Source organism: Lithobates pipiens, unplaced genomic scaffold (genome assembly GCF_037356315.1).
Source record: "Lithobates pipiens isolate NorthernLeopardFrog02 unplaced genomic scaffold, aLitPip1_a1.2 Scaffold_8, whole genome shotgun sequence".
NCBI classification, from domain to species: domain Eukaryota; kingdom Metazoa; phylum Chordata; class Amphibia; order Anura; family Ranidae; genus Lithobates; species Lithobates pipiens.
This window is the reverse complement of record NW_027507903.1, coordinates 75,121,896-75,143,414: the sequence shown is the minus strand read 5'-3', so window position 1 is coordinate 75,143,414 and position 21,519 is coordinate 75,121,896. Positions and strand designations below refer to the sequence as shown.

The 21,519-nt window shown below is 45.2% G+C and overlaps 1 protein-coding gene across 2 annotated transcripts; it reads left to right on the top strand.

The window, feature by feature from the left end:
* Positions 1-1,238: 1,238 nt before the first annotated feature.
* ARPP19 (cAMP regulated phosphoprotein 19) lies at positions 1,239-20,827 on the top strand. 2 transcript variants are annotated; one of them, XM_077472131.1, is made up of 3 exons: positions 1,239-1,310; positions 15,261-15,383; positions 19,037-20,827. In XM_077472131.1, the coding sequence occupies exons 1-3, from the start codon at positions 1,248-1,250 to the stop codon at positions 19,208-19,210; spliced, it is 360 nt and encodes a 119-aa protein (XP_077328257.1). In that variant the 5' UTR covers positions 1,239-1,247; the 3' UTR covers positions 19,211-20,827. The 2 variants fall into 2 exon arrangements, with proteins under 2 accessions (XP_077328257.1, XP_077328258.1); XM_077472132.1 differs by lacking the exon at positions 1,239-1,310 and adding an exon at positions 5,512-5,672.
* Positions 20,828-21,519: the final 692 nt, after the last annotated feature.

The following is a 21,519-nucleotide window of genomic DNA, read 5'->3' as shown; positions in this document are numbered from 1 at the left end:
GTGCCCCATTCTTGGTGTCAGTGAGAGAAATAGTGCCCCATCGTTGGTGTCAGTGGAAGGGATAGTGCCCCATTGTTGGTGTCAGTGAGAGAAATAATGTCCCATCATTGGTGTCAGTTGAGGTAATAGTGTCCCATGGTTGGTGTCAGTGGAGGTAATAGTGTCCCATTGTTGGTGTCAGTGGAGGTAATAGTGCCCCATCGTTGATGTCAGTGGAATGGATAGTGCCCCATTGTTGGTGTCAGTGAAATAGTGTTTCATCATTTATATCAGCGGGAGGATTAATGTTCCATCATTTATATCCATGGGAGGAACAGTGCTGCAGCAATGGTGTCAGTGGAAGGGATACTGCCCCATTGTTGGTGCAATTTGAAGGGATACTGCCCCATTGTTGGTGCAATTTGAAGGGATAGTGCTCCATCGTTGGTGTCAGTGAAAGGAGTAGTGCACCATTATTGATGCCAGTGGAAAGGGATAGTGGTTCAATGTTGGTGTCAGTGGAACAAAGGGATATTGCCCTGTCGTTGGTCAGTGGAAGAAATAGTGCCCCATCATTGGTGTCAGTGGAAGGGATAGTGCTGCTTTTGGCTGGTGGTACCGCCGCCAATTGTGACCCATTCACTTGAACAGGGCCCTGCTGCAACCGCATGCACTAACCACCTGTTCAATGCCCTCTGAAAGCAATCCACCACAGATCGCTTTTTTACCGGAGCAGCTATGTTTGCTGCATGCATGAAGGAGCCCTAAAAGGCAATTTTCCCTTACTTTAGAGAAGATTTACCCCATTTTTTTTGTTGCGTCTCATGAACAGTTTATACCCTTCAGAGCAATGTCTCTGTCTTACCATCAAGACTCTATAACAACAGAGAGTCTAGTTGACAATCACTACTTCAGTGAAACAGTTCAGAACACAAAGAGCTTTTTGCAACTACCCTCTTAAACATCATCCTTCAAAGTGAAATCCATGGTAGCTCTGGTAACACAGATATACTGCTGCAGGGACCTGAGGACCTAGGGACACCACACTGGAACTGGAGCACTGTAGTAGCAACGAGAGAAGGTCTCCCCACAGTAGCTTGGTCTCCTGGAGAAGATGTGTGCTATTTGGCTCCAGCCTGGCTGCCCACATTACAGTGCTGACAGTGGAGTGCCTTTCACATGACTGCAGATTACTTGCCCAGCTACCTCACGTATGGCCTTTGCGAATTCCTGAGGGAGGGGAGCAGAGAAACATATCTTCTCTGGGCATGTCCAGGAACCAGAGAGTTGTGAGAAAAAGAGTTAGGGGTCTGCTACTTCATCTGAGCATGGTGAGTAAATGGGCACTCCACTACATTGTCACTGCAATAGAAAGGATCACCACCAGGTGCTTTGGGCTAATGCTGGCGTTATTGGTGACCTCCCCTCCGCAGCTTCATCTTGCTGTTATCACACTGTGTTGGGCTTGAGAGAGGATTGTCTGCTGATCTTCTGGACCTCCCAGAGGGGCAAATCATGCAGATCCTTCAGGAGGAGCCTCTCAGATCCCACAGAGCTTCCAGCTGCTTCTGGCCCAAAGCCCCCTGATGATCTGCACCCAAAAGCTGCATCCAGCAGGGGGGATGAGGAATATCCCAAACTGTACCTTTGCTGCCAGGTGTAAGAGGAGGGTGGCATGAAATACTAGAGGAAAAATATGTGTCTATTTAGACAAGAACAGAGTCTTAGTGCTGTTAGTGTAAGAGATAATGGGTCTAGAGGTTTTGGTGTAAGAGAAGATGGGTCTATAGGTATTGGTGTAAGAGAGGATGGATCTAGAGGTATTGGTGTAAGAGAGGGTGGATGTAGAGGTATTGGTGTAAGAGAGGATGGATCTAGAGGTATTGGTGTAGGAGAGGATGGATCTAGAGGTATTGGTGTAGGAGAGGAGGGATCTAGAGGTATTGGTGTAGGAGAGGATGGGTCTAGAGGTATTGGTGTAGGAGAGGATGGATCTAGAGGTATTGGTGTAGGAGAGGATGGATCTAGAGGTATTGGTGTAGGAGAGGATGGGTCTAGAGGTATTGGTGTAGGAGAGGATGGATCTAGAGGTATTGGTGTAGGAGAGGATGGGTCTAGAGGTATTGGTGTAAGAGAGGATGGATCTAGAGGTATTGGTGTAAGAGAGGATGGATCTAGAGGTATTGGTGTAGGAGAGGATGGATCTAGAGGTATTGGTGTAGGAGAGGATGGATCTAGAGGTATTGGTGTAAGAGATGATGGGTCTGAAGGTATTATGGTAAGAGAAGATGGTCTATAGGTATTAGGTGTAAGAGAGGATGGAATAGAGGTATTGGGGTAAGAGATTATGAGTTTAGCGGTATTCTATAAGAGAGCATAGGTCTATAGGTATTGGTGTAAGAGAAGATGGGTCTGAAGACATTTGTGTACGAGAAGAAGGGTCTTGAAATATTTGTGTAAGAGAAGATGGGTCTAGAGGTATCAGTGTAAGAGATAATGGGTCTAGAGGTGTTATGCCGCGTACACAGTCACACGCACGGTTGGAATTTCAGCCATCAAAAGACCGATGAGAGCTTTTCGGCAGAAAATGCGACCATGTGTATGCTCCATCGGAATTTTGCTGGCCGAATTTCTGCCAGCAAAAGATTGAGAGCAGGTTCTCAATTTTTCAGACGGAAAATTCCGATCTTGTACATGCAATTCCAATGCACAAAAACACATGCATGCTCAGATTCAATTACGAGAAGGAAGCTATTGGCTACTGGCTATTGAACTTCCTTTTTTCCAGTCCCATCGTATGTGTTGTACAGAACCACATTCTTGCAGGTTGGAATTTGGTGTGACTGTGTGTATGCAAGACAGAGTTTTTTCTGACCAAAATTCCGATCGTGTGTACGGGGCATAAGGGATGATGGGTCTGGACATATTTGAGTAAGTTAGGATGGGTCAAGAGGTGTTGGGGTAAGAGAGGATGGCTCTAGTGGTATTAGGATAGGAAAAAACGGGTCTAGAGGTTTTGGTATAAGAGAAGATGGGTCTAGAGGTATTGGTATAATAGATGATAGGTCTAGAGGTAATGGGGTAAAAGAGGATGGGGTTAGAGATATTGGTGTAAGAGAGGATAGGTTAGAGGTATTAGGTAAGAGAGGGTGAATCTAGAGGCGTTTTTTCAGACACTACAGCGCTAAAAATAGCGCCTGAAAAAAGCCGCTCCTTTCACTCCAGTGTGAAAGCTGGAGGGCTTTCACACTGGAGCAGTGCGCTAGCAGGATGGTAAAAAAGTCCTGCTAGCAGCATCTTTGGAGTGGTGAAGGAGCGGTGTATTCACCGCTCCTAAACTGCTCCTACCCATTGAAATCAATGGGGCAGCGTGGCTATACTGGCGGCAAAGCGCCGCAGGCAGTTTTAACCCTTTTTTTGGCCACTATCAGGGGTTAAAACCGCCCCACTAGCGGCCGAACAGCACCACGAAAACAACGGTAAAGCGACACTAAGAATAGCGCCGCTTTATCTCCGATGCCCGCACCACCCCAGTGTGAAAGGAGCCTTAGAGGTATTAGTTATAAAAGAGGATGGGTCTGGAGGTATTGGGTAAGAGAGGTTGGGTCTGGAGGTAGTAAGGTAATAGAGGCTGGATCTGAAGGTATTGTGGTAAGACAGGCTGGGTCTGGATATATTGGGGTAAGAGAGGCTGGGTCTGAAGGTATTGGGGTAAGAGAGGCTGGATCCGGAGGTATAGGGGTAAGAGAGGCTGGGTCTGAAGATATTGGGGTAAGAGAGGCTGGGACCGGAGGTATAGGGGTAAGAGAGGCTGGGTCTGAAGGTACTGGGGTAAGAGAGGCTGGGTCCGGAGGTATAGGGGTAAGAGAGGCTGGGTCTGAAGGTATTGGGGTAAGAGAGGCTGGGTCCGGAGGTATAGGGGTAAGAGAGGCTGGGTCTGAAGGTATTGGGTAAGAAAAGATGGATGTAGCGGTATTAGGAAAGGATGGGATGAGTTTAGCCTAAAGCCTATAAACAGTTTACATAGCTTTCGAAACAATATTTTTTTTTATATATTGCTTTTTATTTTACTGCAGACTCTGGTCCTACTCTTTAACCTCACATTTCCCCACTTTTAAACACAAAATGGCCACATTCACCATTCTGCAACCCCCCCCCCCCACCCACATCCTTGGGAATTATGATATGTTTACATTTCCCACATATAGTGAAGTGTCCTCTTGAAGTGGGGTTAAAGTCCACGATATGTAGCTCTCCTTCAATAGCCCAACATTTCTCGTGGCATTCTTCCAGGTGCCTGGCTGTGGCAGTCTTCATTGGCCAAGCTGTTCTAGTGCAGCTCAATCTGTTGTAATTTACAAAGAAGGCTGTGAATGGATGGTAGGTTTATTTTATTGTACAAGGGACATTGCATGTCTCTTCTGCAGTAATGACCCTGCCTGCTCACAGATTTTCAAGGGTTGGTTCATCTTTACCAAACAGCTGCCTATGCTGATAAGGGTCGTCTGTAGATAAGGACCAAAGCTGCATAATGCCCTTGCTATATGTGTAGGCCATTTACGTAACTCATAAAGCCTGAGGCCGCGTACACACGGGCGGACTGTTCGCCCAACTTTGTCCGCTGAACAGTGTTTGGGCGGACAGTCCGCTCGTGTGTGGGCTTTCAGCGGACAGTTTCAGCGGACAGTTTGACGGACAAGGTTTTTCGGAAATTCCATAAAACTGTCCGCTGAAACCTTGTTTGAGCGAACAGTCCGCCCGTGTGTAGGCTTGTTCGACAAACTAAGTTCCGCGCATGCTCAGAAAGGCTTAACACGCCGAAAGTTATAATGCAGTGTATAGGACGTCGTATTTTTCGTCCCGTCGTACGTGCCGTTCACGTCATCGCGCACGGTTTCAGCAAACTGTTCGTTCGTCGTGTGTGGGCATGTCCGTCCATGCTAATTTTGAGCGGACTGTTTGCCGAAACTGTTTGACGGACAAAGTTGGGCGAACAGTCCCCGCGTGTGTACGCGGCCTGACTGAAAAACTCCTAGGATGATGCTAAGGGTGTTGCTAGGGGACGCCTAGTTACTGTTCACCTTCACCATCACAGCAGTGAGCTCTTTCTCTGACTGAGCACTGTGATGAACAGCTGAGATTCTCTAAGCAAAGTCCTGTGAGTTGTGCAGTCAGGCTTTAGGAGGTATGGGGATGGCCTACATCTATAGCAAGGGCAATATTCATCTATGGTCAGAGCTGTACAGTTTGTCTTTATCCACCTACATCTCTTCCATGCATAGGCAGATTTTAGTAAAGGTGAACTAATCCTGTAGAAAATTTGTATTTTTTTTTTCCCCTCAATAAATCCCGAATTCACCCTACACCTCCCCTCCTGTCAGCTCTGTATGCTTCACTATAACTCACTCAGCCTGTAATCACACCTCCACGGGCAGTTAGAAGAAGACTACAACTCCCATGAAGCTTTGCGGCGGGTGACGTCATCCGGTGTCGCACGCTTGAAGAGGATTCCCCGCCGTCCGGACGTAAAGGTCCGGGTGACGTAGCCGGTGTGGTGGCCATCTTGGTGTAGGAGGAGTCTGGCGGTAGATTGGGGGTAGACTGTGCTGTGAGGCCGCCGTATTCTCTCCACCATGTCCGCCGAGAACCTGGAGAGCAAGACGCCGGAGGAGGGCATTACTGACGAGCAGAGGGTGAGGTGATGGCGGGCAGAGTGCCGGCCGAGGGGGGCAGGGCGGCTGTGTAATGAGAAGAGAGGATGAGTCACAGCGTGCTGTGTGCCGGTTACTGCCCATGTGGGGCCCCAATACTGTGTGCCCGGCTCCCAGCCCGCCCTACTACGAGGAGAGATACCCCACACTACCAGAGTGCTCCCCTACACCCCCTCAGATCCCGGGGAACCCGTCTACACCCCCTGCACAGGGGTCCCTCTACACCACTCTGAACCCTGGGGGCCCATCTACACCACTCTGAACCCTGGGGGCCCATCTACACCCCCTGCACAGGGGCCCCTCTACACCACTCTGATCGCGGGGGTCCATCTACACCCCCTGCACAGGGGCCCCTCTACACCACTCTGATCGCGGGGGCCCACCTTTACCCCCTGCACAGGGGCCCCTCTACACCGATCTGATCGTGGGGGTCCATCTACAGCCCCTGCACAGGGGCCCCTCTACACCCCTCTGATTGCGGCGGGCCCATCTTCACCCCCTGCACAGGGGCCACACACCGCTCTGATCCTGGGGGGGCATCTACACCCCCCTGTACCTCCTGTCCCCAAGGATCATTGTCTTTTTAGACAGTGGGGGGTATCTGCCGTTCTAGGGTCCTCTGTACTCCTATGATGGGGCCCCAGCTCCCTCTACTCTCAGGGGCCCACCTTCTTCTCTTGTAATGCCCATTGGCCAATATGGGCTCCCTTGCACCTCTTTGAGGCCCCCTAGACACTGTATGTCTGCCTGCTATATTGGTTACCTATTAGATAGATCTGAAAATTTGGGATCTCTTGCACCCTGTTTTTATATGGGCCCTTTCTGCTTCTAAGGGGCCACCTTCCTCTGGATTTCTGGATCATTACCTTTTTTTTGGGGGGGGGGGCACATGTTAGCCTAGGGGGCACTTCTCTGCGGGGAATCTGACAATCTGGCATCACATTTTGTTATTAATCTTAGTCTCTTTGTATAAACCTTGGAGCCCCTAGAGAGGCCCATGTATAAGGAATGGGGTGAGCACATGGCTGGAGTGGGCATTACATGTTATACTGATGTGTTCTCTATGCCGGAGACTTGAATGGTGTACAGTAGCTGATGATGTGTGACATTAGATGGGGGGTGTCAGCAGTGGTTAGTGATGAGATCTGCCCCGCTGTGTTCATATGACGCTGCTGGAAGGGAGATCTGACCAGCCACGGTCTCTGTGACTCTCCGGCTTCTGGAACTGGCTGGGTTATCCTAGTTGCTGTGCATTAGCCCCACCTAATCTGCAGTAATGAAGAGGTTACATGGAGTCCCTGCAGCAGGTTGATTACAGCCTCACCCTGTTTAATATCTTCTTCCTGCATATAGAGCTTCTTTTTTTTTTTTTTTTTTCCTCACGCAGACTTCATTCAGTTCTTAGAACTCAAATGAACTGGCTGAAATGCTACAATGTATACAAACAGATTTAATAGTTTGCCCTCCAGCAAGCCTTCAGGATGTGCTCACATTTTCTCATTGTTTTATATTGTAAGTGATGGGTACACACTGGGCACTCTGCCCTCCGGCTTCTGGGTCATCTAATTCAGTGGTCATCAGTGTGTCCTCAGGGCCCACTAACAGGCCAGGTTTTATGTATTACCTTGGGGAGATGCAGACTAGAATACTGCAATCACTGAGCACCAAATGATATCACCTGTGATGTATTTCAGTTATCTTGCAAACCTGGCCTGTTAGTGGGCCCTGAGGTCAGGGTTGATGACCACTTCTCTAATTGGTCCATACTACCTGTATTAAAGGATAACTAAAGCCATGAACAAAAATATAATTGCCGCCTCCTTAGGTCCTTTTGTGTTTTTTAGTTTGGTTTTGTGAGTTTAGAAGCAACAGAAAATGTGTTCTTATCAGAAATACTGTGTTCTTGTCACTACTTTTGTGATCTGCACCCAAAAAAAAAATAACTTCTTCCTTGCTATCTTCTGTAACCTAGATGGGGATGAAGAGGTAAGGACATGTTTGTAGTTATCAGAAGAGCAGCCTAGGGAGACGGCCATGGATCCCTTCATATGTACAGCGGAGGAGTGATGTAGCCACCCAGGGACAAGAAGTGTTTATTTCTAGAATTACCAGATGGAAAAGCAAAAGAAGCTTGGAAAAGAGAAAATGAATGCAGCCACCACACCAAGAGCTAATAGTCCACAATATATTACACGTTTGGTTTAGGTACACACTGAGTTTGTACAGACTTTACAGATCTACTTTTTTTCAACTCCCGCAGCCCAGAAATATGCTGGAGGACTGACTCCCGTTGGACTTATTTTTATGAAAGGAAGGCCCTGCAATTGACACTGGTGTCAGTATCTTGCTGGGAAAAGCAGCCTAAAGCCCTGTACACACGTGCCGAGTGTTGGGAGACATCTGCCGGTTAAAAAATAAAAATAAACAGCCGACATCCAGCCAGTGTGTATGTCAGTCTGTCCGACAGAAGCCGACCGAGCATGCTGGAAAACTGATCAACACTCCCAGCCAATGGCGGAGAACGCTGATCAGAGTGTTCTGACCGCATGGCGTCCCTTAGTACAGCTGCTCCAACCAGAGCTGATTATTTAAAAAATTTTCTTCTCTAATGACGTAAAGGTTAATGTGATCTGATATCAGCTGAATGGCACTTGACAGACAGTGATGTAGAACAATGATGGTCAGTTTGCTTGGTGTAGGGCCCCTGAGTACAACCTCTGACACATTCAGTACAGGGGATTAGTGGTCAGCATTTCTGCTCTGGGGTCGTTGGTTCAGCACCTGGTCGGGACCCTAGCAAAATGAAGTTCTCATGTTCTCCCTGTGCTTGCCCTATTAGCCCTTGTATAATCTATTGAGTTTGCCCAAGATGGCTGCTTCACCATCCGTCTCAACAGCAGATAAAGCTCTCTGAGTTCACATGGAGATTAAAAAAAAAAAAAAAGGGGGGTTCTCTAAACTGTACCGTGCAAGGTCCACCCCGTGGATTTTACAAATATTAGCAGGCAGGATTTTTTTTTTTTTTTTTTAAGGGGTCTCCCCTTACCATCCAGGGGTGCCCCTTTCAGAGTCTCCCCTTGTGGGAGATGTGGATGTGCCAACCTCCAGATTATGATATGCAGACCAGCACATCCACTGCCAGCCTGGGTATTTTCACAAGCACTCACTGTGGGCCTGATAATCCTCTAGCAGGCCGATGTCACCTGTGAGCCGTAGTTTAGAGACCTCGGCTGTAGCAAACAGGCCACTGACTTGCTGCGGCAGACTGCTGGGAATCACCGCCATCATATATCTCCTACAGATTTTTGTCCCCAAAAGCCAATACACTGCATAAAGAGATGCAGAATAAGTGCTTCATTTATTTTCATCTGAATGCAATATTGGGACAGTTCCATTTGTAGGGTTACGGGAAAAGATGCTCTACATATGTGTAAACCTGCTGTCTATTACTATAAGAATATTTCCTTTATTTTTGAATGAGGAAGGAAAGGTTAATAATCAGATTTTTATCATTTACTGTCTTGTATTTCCCTAATCAAAAGGGAGGGGAAGTTTTACTTGGCTGGAGTTGGGCCTTTAGTAATACTGTTTATGGAGTCCTCTAATTCCCGTATGAGAACACATCTGAGTCATATCTCCAGAGTGACAATTGCATTCACTTCTATGATGTTCTACAAGCTCAGCTGTGCTGTCACTCTGTATGGGGGGAAAAACAGCTTTTTACACTTTCATTTTTAATTGGATATCTTCAGATTGATTTAGGATGTTCTTGCTTCACATACTATGAACATCAACCCACCTCCTTATTTTTTGGAAGAGTGGAAAGGCACTGTTATAAGCAACTTCTTTTTTTTTTTTTTTTTCACTATGTTAAAGTGTAGTGCAAGATGCATGCGCCCCCAACAGTTCCATTTAAAAAAATAAAACATGCTGCATTTTTCCTGCACTGGACTGTACTAGAACACTGTAAAAAGCATCAAAAACTCATGGGAACACACTGGAACACCCATGTTCATATTTAAGGTTAAAGGAAAAAGGGGGGGGGGGGATGCACTGGACTGCAAAAAACGCACTGGGGCGCATCAAAAAAGCATCTGGAGTGCGTTCGTACTGCGTTTCTATGGTGTGAACTGGCCCTAAATGTTTGTTTGTGCATGTGTTTTGAAAGGAAAATGCAGCATTTGGAAACAAACGCCCATAGTTGGGAACCCTCAGACCCCATTCACATCCAAGTGTCCTAAATTGCATGTATTTTAATGGTGGCTGTTCACATATGAGCACTCGGGATGCTCTGAAAGCTACAAGAGTTACTTTTGAGGCAGATTCAGGCATTTTTGGCCACATAGACGTTAAAGCTACTTTTCAAGCAGCGCTATTCGGCCGCTAGCGAGACACTTAACCCACGCTAGCGACCAGAAAAGGGTTAAAACCGCCCGTAAATCAGCACTTTGCTGGTGGTTCGGCAGCACTGCCCATTGAGCAGGGCTGCTTTAGGAGCAGTGTGTACACTCCTACAGCGCCACAAACATGCAGCTTGCAGGACTTTATTTTTTATTTTTTTACAGTTCCTGCAAGTGCACCGCTCCAGTGTGAAAGCACTCAGGCCTTTTTTGCAGGGTGGATTTGATTTAAACCAGGTCAATTTAAATCGCTAGTAAAAAGGCTTAATTTAAATCATAATTTTTAACCACTTGCTTACTGGGCAATTAAACCCCCCTCAGTCCCAGACCAATTTTCAGCTTTCAGCGCTGATGCACTTTGAATGACAATTGCGCGGGCATACAACACTGTACCCAAATGACATTTTTATAATTTTTTTTTTCCCACAAATAGAGCTTTCTTTTGGTGGTATTTAATTACAGCTGGGAGTTTTATTTTTTGCTAAACAAACAAAAAAAAATGCAAAAAAAAAAAAAATCATGTTTAATAGTTTGTTATAACATTTTGCAAACAGGTCATTTTTCTCCTTCATTGAAGTGCGCTGATGAGGCGGCACTGATAGGCTGCATAGTTAAGGCGGCACCGATGGGCACAGATAAGATGGCACGGATGGGTGGCACTGATGGGCGGCACTGCTGGGCACTGGTAGATGACACTGATGGGCACGGATATGTGGCACTGGGGTGCAGCACCTTTGAGGCAGATTGTGGGCATTGCTGGGTGGCACTGTGGGCACTGCTGGGGGCACTTATTTTATTATGCTTAGTGATGAGGGGGCAGGTGGGCACTGGCAGGGGGGCAGGTGGACACTGGCAGGGCTGGCCGTGATCGGGACTGATGTCCCGATCACGGCCGCCGGTGATCGGCTCTTTTTTTTTTTTTTTTTTTTCTCGCGCTGTCAGCGTGAGGAGGAATAATAGCCGATTACCGGCTCCGTTATATCACATGATCAGCTGTCATTGGCTGACAGCTGATCACGTGATAAGGGGTCGGGATCGATCCCCTTGCTCGGATCGGTGATCAGGCGAGTCGTAGACTCTCCGATCACAGAGCGCGCGCGCCCCTCAGGGGGCGCGCAGGCTGCTCGTGCACGGGACTACGTCAATAGACGTAGTCCCGGCAAAGGAGATCCGCGCTGTAGCCGTCATTCGGCTATAGCGCGGGTCTCAAGTGGTTAAAGTGCAACTGTCATCTCTGTCCCACAGCGGCGGCGACTCTGACCTGCTGTTCAGCCTTCACATTTCACTTTAATGGGATGGCTGGTGATGTGGCAGTGACACAACAAGGTGAGGGATGTGATGGCAGCAGATGAGTGGATGCCCGCTAACAGGCGCTGCCATGATGGGTCTGAAATGACAGGTGCTCTTTAAATGGAAGGACTTATTCTTGCTGGTAGTTAGAATCTAATATTTGCAAAGAAATTAAGGCTTCCTATTTAGAATAATAAGCTGCCGGGTTAGTAAAACAGCAATGTGAGAACTGATTCAATCATAGTTTATAGTGCACAAAGATTTGCAAAACAATTGTATAAAGGAATCTTCCTGAACTTTTTTATCTCATGGTTACTGTGAAATTGTGTGAATGCATAAATTCAGTGCATGTTCTCTCTGGAATCATTAAATGTGTTTACCAAAAATGTAAATATTGCAGTATATACAGCCTCATGCTGAATAAACTAAATTATGTATCTTAAAGTGGAGTTCTACCCAAAAATTGAATTTCTGCTTTAGGTGACCCCGTTACATCCCTCATTTTTGGGGGGGGGGGGGAGCGGATACCCTCTTTTTAAAGGCATCCAACTCCCACTTCCTCCCAGGCTCTGTGGCACCGTAAGGAAGTTCACCTCTTCCTCCAACCTTCTAACCTACACGGTTAAGGAGATATTTTACAAAAATAGGGCACCGCTGTCTACGGCGCAGGCGCACTGGGCGAGCCACAAGTGAAGGTAAACATGCTGTCACTAACGGCTCCCGTGCGCATGCGCCGGAGTGGCGTCGTCACTGCTCCAGCCACTCACCACGCTTTGTGCTACAGGGGGCAGCTGTGACATCGCTGGCTCCTGTGTAAGGTAAGTGACACATAATGGCTACTATGCGATGCATAGCAGTCCATTATGCTTTACCTTTGCTGGAAGTAAACCCATCAGGGTTTACTTCCTCTTTAAGGACACAGCAGCCCTGCTCCTTAGCTGATAATTGGCAGGGGCACACACTCATTCTTCAGCTGTCAGTGGGGGAATCCCGCGGAAAGAACAGAGCTTCATGCAAATGCTTAGTATCGGTGCAACCCTAGTTTTTAGCACAAACTCTTCATCATGCAGCTAAATCGTTGGGTGGGTGACTGAATTTATCTGCATGCAACCATTTACTATGCTGCAAAATTTATAGCATGGTCGGAGAGCTGCCTTCATTGTTTGATGCCATAAACAAGACCTTGTACTTGTTCAGGGTTAGGGTCAGTTCACTCTGGGACGACTTGTCAGGCGACTTAGCCGCCTGACAAGTTGCATCCCGTTCTGTACAATAGAACCGTTCTAATCAAGACTTGTGTCGCTCCGACTTGGAAAAAGGTTCCTGTACAACTTTGGGGGCGACTTGCATTGACTTCTATAGAGAAGTCGTTTTGCAAGTTGCCGCAGCGGTCGTGTCCAGGTCACCTGAGGCAGTCGCACTGCAAGTCGTGCTGTCTCGGTGTGAACCGACACTTGGTGACTGAGGCAGTGTTCAAGTCAGTGGGTTGGCGCAACCGCCAAGCCATTAACATTTGCAGATAGGAGTTGAAGCTAGCAGCTCCTCGATTTCACTTCTGACACAAATATATTAAACTTTTCTTCCTTCTCTATTTTTTTCCGATCTAAAATGTTAAAGGAAATCTATGGACATACACTTTTGTTTAATAACATCAGCACTGTAATGACCATACAAACAAGTTATTTTTGACAATCCATTATTAGCTTATTTGGATAACCTCCCTTTCATGTTGGGAGTGCTACCTGTCTGTCATCTTTCCACAAATTCCTGTATTTCCACCATGCTTTGCAGCTTCTCTGTTTTCTTTGTTTCTAAGGACTACATATCCCATGGTACCTTGCCTGCAAGCAGTGATTCCTGTACTGACTCCGCCTCCTGAAACTCCTCCCCTCTGCACCTCTGAGCAGGCTCTGTGAAATGTGACACAGCAATGCCTACTCGCAGGGCATAGTGACTGTGTCACAGAATGTGTGACACAGACACCTCTTTGCAAAGGAAGTCTACAAGCTTCAAGATTTGTTCTGATTAAGGCCTCTTGCACATGATACTCCTGTGTGAGCGTCTACTTTTTCAGATTTTTGTTTTTTTTCATATATATGCATTTGCGAAAATGTATTCTTCTCTGCAATGCATAAGGAATAAATTACCGACCAAAACTTTTTTTTTTCTACTGAAGAATACACAGTGCTTGTTTACGTGCCTGTGTGCATTGGGCTGTGTTTTTTTTTTTTTTTTTTTTTTTTTAACACAGTTAAAAAAAAAAAAAAAAATATCTGCAGTGTGCAAGAGGCCTAATAGGAGTAAGCAAGAAATAATTGACATACATTACAGAAATTAGTATTTGAGTTTACATTTTGACCATGATTACATTTTAAGAGCCCTTTCACATGGTTTTCAGGCGTTTTAGAGATAGAAATCGTGCCTGAAAACCACCTCCCATTCATTTCAGTGTGACCTCTCACACCCAGGCGGTGCACTGTATATAGCGCTCCCAAAACAGCCTGCACATTGAAATGAATGGACAGCGTTTCCAAAGCTGTTAGTGGCTGAAAAGTGGTGCAAAAACGCTACTAAAACGAGCTGCACTTTCTGTGTAAAAGAAGCCTGAATCAAGTTCCTCTAAATCTCTTTTCTCTGGATTTTTGTCCCAAGAGGTCTAAAAATCACTAGAAGATGTGTTGAATACTGCGACACGTGCAGATTGAAGAACACAGATGGCACGTTTTAGAGATTTGAATATCAGCCTTGTTGTTCATCACCCGTCAATGGATGGGCTGTGATGATGGCATATTTTAAAATTGGAGGGAGGAGAACATTATGTAGAATATAGAACGCTGTCAGCAGTATCCATGGTGATCTGTAGAAAACATCTAATCTCCTTGAGTCTAGGAGTGGGCTTTAAAGTAGCTGACACAGGGGACTTGACAGGCCTTGTTTACAAAGTTCCAGCAATGCTGTATGTTAATATATTTCAATGTTTTGCTTTAACTGTTGCATTTTAGTAAGTTAAAGTGGGGTTCCACCCTAAAGTGGAACTTCCGCTCATCAGAACCCACCCTCCGGTGTCACAATTGGCACCTTTCAGGGGGGAGGGGGGTACAGATACCCAAGACAGGTATTTACACCCACTTCCGGGCATAGACTCCCACGGGAGTCTATTCCTCTTCCTGTCCCTGCACGCTGTCTGCTGGGACACACACGGGTCCCAGAGACAGTGCGGACAATTCCTATTGCGCTGCACGACTCGCGCATGCGCCGTAAGGAACCGGGAAGTGAAGCCGCAACGCTTCACTTCCTGATTCCCTCACCTAGAATGGTGGCAGCAGCAGCCGAGAGCCGATCGATCGGCCTCGGCTGCCGACATCGCTGGATCCTGGGACAGATGAGTGTCTATTAAGTCAGCAGCTGCAGTATTTGTAGCTGCTGGCTTTTAATATTTTTTTTTTTTCACAGTGAAATCCCTCTTTAAGCACTTGGGTATTTGTCAGCTTTACTTTGCATTGACTGAAATATCACTTTATTTAAAGCTGGCCATACACATACATTTTTATGTATATAATTTTTTTTTTTTTTTTTTTCATTCAACCTTCTGGATGAAGAAATACAATGGCTTTCTCCATCCACACCACCAGTACAGATGAGAAATTTTTTATGGTGTTTTGTATTCCCACACAGTGCCTGCATCGTGTTTGACCATCCATTTTCCATCCAGATCTTTCGACAAAGGTTGACTGAAAAAATTGACTTTAGAAGATTAAGTTCAAGGTTAAATTCAGTGTGTATGACCAGCTTAAGAGCAATGATTACTAAATGCAACCGAATTCTGTGAAAACGTGGATTCCTGACTTCATATAACCTCAGTTTCTTCCTCTTCTTCCAGGAAGTGGACGATAAGGTAGTAAGTCCAGAAAAGGCAGAAGAGGCCAAATTAAAAGCAAGGTATCCTCATCTGGGTCCTAAGCCAGGAGGCTCAGATTTCCTGCGGAAAAGGCTTACAAAAGGGGTAAGCAACTTTAAAACCTATTATACTCCTTTCATTCACAAGCTTTGGGGAGTTGTTAACTTCTGAGACATCCACAAAATGCTGTTTTAAAACTATACTCCTCCTGCATGCATTCTTCTGGATTTTGCTCTCCTCTTTAGTGTTTGAAATGGAAGTGGTCATCTCCCCAGTAAACTGCATGCCATATATAGCTGTGGATCAGTCATCTAGTGACTTTAAGCCCAATTTAAGTTTCAGTTAAAGGCCTCCAGGGGAATTGCATTTTCCTTTAACCACTTCCCGACCGCCGCACGACGATGTACGTCGACAGCATGGCACGGGCAGGCATATGGGCGTACCTGTACGTCCCTGCCTTGCCGCGGGTCGAGGGCCCGATCGGGCCCCCGCCCGGTGCCTGCGGCGGTCGGTATTCGTGCGGGAGCGATCCCGGACGAGGGGGCGGCCATTCGTTCATGGCCGCCCCCTCGCGATCGCTCCCGACGAATAGGAATCGTTCGTGACATCACTTCCTCTCCTGTAATGTAAACACAGGAGAGGAAGTGATGTATTCTCTCCTCCGTGTCGGTATTTTTCGTTCCGACACCGAGGAGAGAGGATCGGTGAGTTGCACCAACACGTCACTACACAGTAGAACATGCCAGGCACACTCACACCCCCCCGATCACCCCCCCAATTACCCCTGCCCCCCAGTCACAGTGACACCAATGTCATTTTTTATTTTTATTTTTTTTTTTTTTTTTTTTTGCATTGGTGTCATTTGTGACTGTAATAACTGTTAGGGCAGTTAGGGTTAGCCCCCTTTAGTTCTAATGTACCCCCCTAACCCCCCCAATAAAGGTTTAACCCCGTGATCACCCCCCGTCGCCAGTGTCACTAAGGCTGGGTTCACATTGCAGCGGCATAGATACCTGGTTTTGGTTCAGGTACCCGCTCCTACTTCGCCTAGACGATGCAAGCAAAAGTTCTCTGTCCTCCCCTCAGTCATTTGGGACATGTCACAGGTCCCAGAAGACTGCGGTACCATTTACGCCAGCATCTGCAGTTTTTGTAGCTGCTGACTTTTTTTTTTTTTTTTTTATAAATGCTCAAATACTTGGAGCTCCTTTTTTAAACTATTTTGAAGCCCTTTTGGGTTCTCTCTGAGCCTGCATATCATTACATCACCACCCCAGTTTTAGGAAGCGGAGAAAGAGCGTTGTGAGTGAACTTTGCCTGACTTCCGGAGGAGGAAGAGATCTTCTGGAATCTGCCAATGATCAGCCCATCTCTGCATTTTGTACAAGATGCTATGAAGTTTTGACCATGAGATGAGTGAAATACCAAGTATTTAAATTGGCTAATACATTGTGGGTATATTAAAGCAAAAGGTGTTCCATGTTTTACAGTTAAACACTTGGTGAATGCATAACTTCAATATATGGTGGCAAAGTGGCACTGCTGATTACCTAGTATGTGATCTGACACTTGCGGGAGTGTGCCGCGCCCAGATCCGCTGTAATTGTATACAGCTGGAGCTGATCTGTGGGTAAGGGTACCATTGGGCACTACTGGCAGAAGATAGACTTTTCAGCTCTGATTACAGTTGCTTTAGAATGAAATAAAACTGCAACACATTGAACACCTTTTTGTTTTAAAACGCCTGAAATGTATTTAGTGCATTTTAAACTGAGGGTTTGATTGGGCCTTAGTACTTCCCCAAAGTCCTCCATTAATTGTAGCTTTATTCAACTAAGGCCTCACCCACACACTGGACTTTTTATTTATTTATTTTTAAATGCTGCTAGTAGGGGCATCAGGCTAAAAAAAAAAGCCAATCTGTTCATGCACTTACAGGTATTTAGCGGCAGGAAAAAAGCCACTGCTAGTGCATCCAGGAGCAGTGGTGTTTAGGCAGAAAAATGCTTTATTCGTGTCATAACGTTTAGGCGCGTCAATTGCTTGAGCGTTCATTTCAGTGGCCAGAATAAATTATTCCAGCTGATGAAATGCATGAACACCCAAGTGCTTGACATGCCTCAAGCATTTTTTTTTTTATTTTTTATTTTTGCCAAACCATCACTGCCAGGAGGCACCTAGGAGAGATGGCAATACCTGTATTGTGCGTGAGACCAAAACTGTCAAACCATCCAATGGCTGGTGTCATAACTAATCACATGTGCAGCATCATGGCAGTTGTAGATTAAACGGAGGCAAAGATGCCAGCTTCCTTGGCTGAAAATGATAGGAGGGTCTACTTACACTTGAAACCTAGGTTCACACTGATGCGATGCAGGAGCCAGTGCTATTACAGTGCCTGTTCCTGCATCGCTCATCTATTGCAGGCAGTTCACACTGCCTTCTGCGAACCGCTGCGGATGTCATTACATTGTTAATGACACCCCCAGATTGGTTCACAGATTGCAGTGCAAACTGAGAACTTGCACAGGTATCGAATCAGAGGTAAGAACACCCATGTGATCCGATTCTAGTGTGGGGGAAATAAGTCCCTGCACTTTTTTTCTCTGCGAATCTAATGCAAGTTCAGCCATACAACTGTATTGCTGAGCTCGCATCTCAGACATCCTATGTGATCGGCACCATAGGTGCGGGTGCAAATTACATGCATTGTCTGTGATTGTACTGGTATGAACCTGGGTTAAGTCTGGAGGAAACCAGGCACCGCTTATCACCTGTTCAATACTAACCCAACAGTGAAGCTTGGTGGTGGCAGCATGCTAAGGGGGGGTGCTTTTTAGCAGCAGGGACTGGGTCAGGGTTGAGGGAAAATATGAATGGAGCCAAGTACTGTTCCACAGAGCTCAGGACCTCAGACTGGGCTGAAGGTTCACATTTCAACATGACAATCCTAAGCACACAGCCAAGACAACACAGGCCTAGGGACAACTCTGACTGTCCTAGAGTGACCTGAAAATGGTTGTCCACCGATGTTCCCCATGCACTCTGACTGAGCTTGGGAGGCTCTGCAAAGAATAATCTCCCAATAAAGGTGTGCAAAGCTTGTCCGGTCATACCCAAGAAGACTTGTGGCTGTAATTGCTGCCAAAGGCGCTTCAACAAAATACTGAGTAAAGGATCTGAATACTTAGTTTGGTTCACACCTATGCACTTTTTATTTTTATTCTATTTGTTTTTTTTAGCACGTCTTTGTTTTGTAGAAATACACTACAGTCCATTTTAACATGGTTTCCTATGGATGTGGTTCACATCTGTGCATTTTATCGAAAGGGCAAGGGACTTTTATTCTAGTTTTTTTGGTTCCATAGAATTCAATACGAATTAAAGTGCGTATTGGAAACCGCAAAATGCACCTGCAATATTCAAACTGCAACTTTCATAGGTCTGATTCACACCAAGTGCATGTGGTATTTCAGTGTTTTTTTTTTTTTTTTTTTTTTTTTATATAGACATTTCTAAAATTCTGTTTTCACTTTGTCATTATGGGGTAGTGAGTGTAGATTAATGGGGGAAGATTATTTTACGAAAAACTGTAGTATCAGGCTGCAACATAACATTGAAAAAAGCGAAGAGGGTCTGAATGCCTATATATATTATAATATATATATTTTTATTTATTTATTTTCTTTTGCATGTCTGTTATAATTGCAAGGACAATATTAAAGAGGATGCCAAGTAACATGTCTTCTCTTTTCCAGCAAAAATACTTTGACTCTGGTGACTATAACATGGCTAAAGCAAAGATGAAGAACAAGCAACTTCCTACTGCTGCTGCTCCAGACAAGACAGAGGTTACAGGGGATCATATTCCTACTCCACAGGATCTTCCTCAGAGAAAACCTTCCCTTGTGGCCAGCAAGCTGGCTGGTTGAGCTGGCCTGACTGCATGAAAACCACCTCATTCCCATCTCTCTTCCTTTTTAACCTTCTGTTATTCTCTGATCCTCCTCCCTGTACACTAATAGTCAGTCTGACAGCTTAGCAGGCAAGAGTAGTGCAAGCTGCTGTCTTGAGTGTAGGATAAAATTCTCTAGTATCAGATTAGTTGTTTAAACCGATGCACTGATAAACAGGCCTGTTTCTGGTATAGCAATGTAAAGAAATTTACTTGAAAACAGAAAAAATTTACAAATGTACATAATGCCTACTGGTAGGACACTTTGGGTTTTACCATTTTAACGTCCGCTTTCCTTTATTCACTTAATGTTTTCCTCATACTGTACTGTTTTTCTATTTAAGATATTTTTTTGGTTCCAAAGTTATGATTTTTGTTTTAAGAAGCAAAGCAAAATGTCAAATCAACCTGGGTTCTAAAATCTTATTTTTTTTTTATTTTTTTTTCCCTTTCTGCCCTTTTAACTTGAATGGCCTTAAACCTTTCTCAGCTTTAACGACAGGATTGGACTTGAGCAATATTTGCTCACACTGCTGTAACCTTTCGTACACAATGAAAGTGGCCCCGTTGAAGCTGGCATCTTTCCTGGTGAATAGCGTAGAATCTTAAGTTTAAGAGTTGGATGATGTGCGCATGTGCATAGACTGTTGAATTCACTTTTGTGCCATTTTGTAAATACAATAGTTTTGCACAACCTTTTTGCAAATGTGTACTAATTTTTACAGTTTACAAGATCTATATGTAAATCTGTAGCACACTTTAGCTCCTTAAGTCCTGGCAGCATTTTATTTCCCAGAGTTATTGCCACCATTCAGAATTCACGTCTTGTGCGTGAACTTAAAGCCGCAAAAGTTTCTGTTTTTTTGTTTTCGTTTTTTAAGTTTTGGTAAGGATGCAAACCTTGAACAAAAATACTTGTTAGATATGTTGAAACTGCACGAAGGCCTGTTGATGCTGCTGTAAGATCACCCTAATGGAGGTGAAGCAGGTATCCTTTATATTAGATCTGGCTTGTATTTGTAGTAACATCACTGATTGTTGATTTGGCTGTCAACATGGCGCAAATTGCATGCGTTTGCACCAGACTCCATTCACGGTGGTCCTGCATGCCACTGTTGTGATCCGCATGCACCCATCTGCAGCAAAAAGGGTTATTTGCCAGACTGCAGCACTTGCTAGGCCATGAAGGTTGGTCTTCATCACTGCAGATATTGCTAAGTGACATCTTCCCGGATGTACAGTTTTCTTGGAAATGGTGTTCAGCAACAGTGGAGTTGCCCAGAGTTGTGTGCAGAGGATGTCCTCTTGTAAACACGGAGTTTGGAACAGGGTTGTGACCAGCATTGGTATGGATGATCATTTAGGACACAGATAATATTTAAGCAAAACAAAACCTGTAATTTATTGGTAAAGCAATCTTTTATTTTGTTTCTATGCTAAACCCTTGAGGTGTATATTATTACAGTGCTTATTGGTGTCCTGCAGTTGTTAACTGGTATCAACACTTTAAAATAGTTTAATGTTGCATAAGACCTCCAATCATGCTGGATATACTGAACATTTATGAATATTGTTAATAAAGATTGCAACTGTACTCTTCCTTGTTTCTCAGGTTTATTTTTTGTTTTTACGTGTTTTAGGAACTTGAAAGTGCTTGTTGTCTAAACAATGCTTTGCCATCAATCTATGGGTTGCTTTACTAAAGGCATATGACTGCAGTTGCCCTCATTTTCCCTAGAGCTTGGTGAATGTGGTGCTTGTATGATGGAAATCTGCAGAGCCTCTCTATTAGCTAAGCTGTCGGGAAAATGTGTGCAACTGCACGTGCAAAGTCTATTTGCCTTTTAGTAAATTGACTCCATTGAGTCTGACATTAGGACCTGGTTCACATTGCAATGATTTGACATGCCAAATCCACGGCACCATCCAAATTGGGGCAACACCGCACTTGTGGCGCCACACTGATTCCCAAAGTAGTCTCTGTACTACTTGTGGTGACTTTGGGTGGGATTTCAATAGACATCTCTGCAGAAACCTGCACAGATGTCTCTGACATCGTTCCCGTAGTCTGGATTGACATGCGGTAATGAAATAGCAAACATTAAGCTAAACTTCCACAATTTCATTCCCACTGTCAGAGTGAACCTAGGCTGAACCAGTAGAGATATAAGTAATTTTTGACACTTGCTGCATTGCCTGGTTTCTAAATCGGAACTACTGAAGCCAGAACAATACTAATGGGTAGAGCACAGATTGATGACAGTTAGAAGGCAAGTATGATCTATG

Excerpts from the sequence above, each read along its gene's own strand:
- ARPP19 (XM_077472131.1), top strand. The coding sequence starts at position 1,248 with ATGTCCAGGAACCAGAGAGTTGTGAGAAAAAGAGTTAGGGGTCTGCTA. Across the intron at positions 1,311-15,260 it reads TGCTACTTCATCTGAGCATG|GAAGTGGACGATAAGGTAGT; the intron begins GTGAGTAAATGG and ends CTCTTCTTCCAG. Across the intron at positions 15,384-19,036 it reads GGAAAAGGCTTACAAAAGGG|CAAAAATACTTTGACTCTGG; the intron begins GTAAGCAACTTT and ends TCTCTTTTCCAG.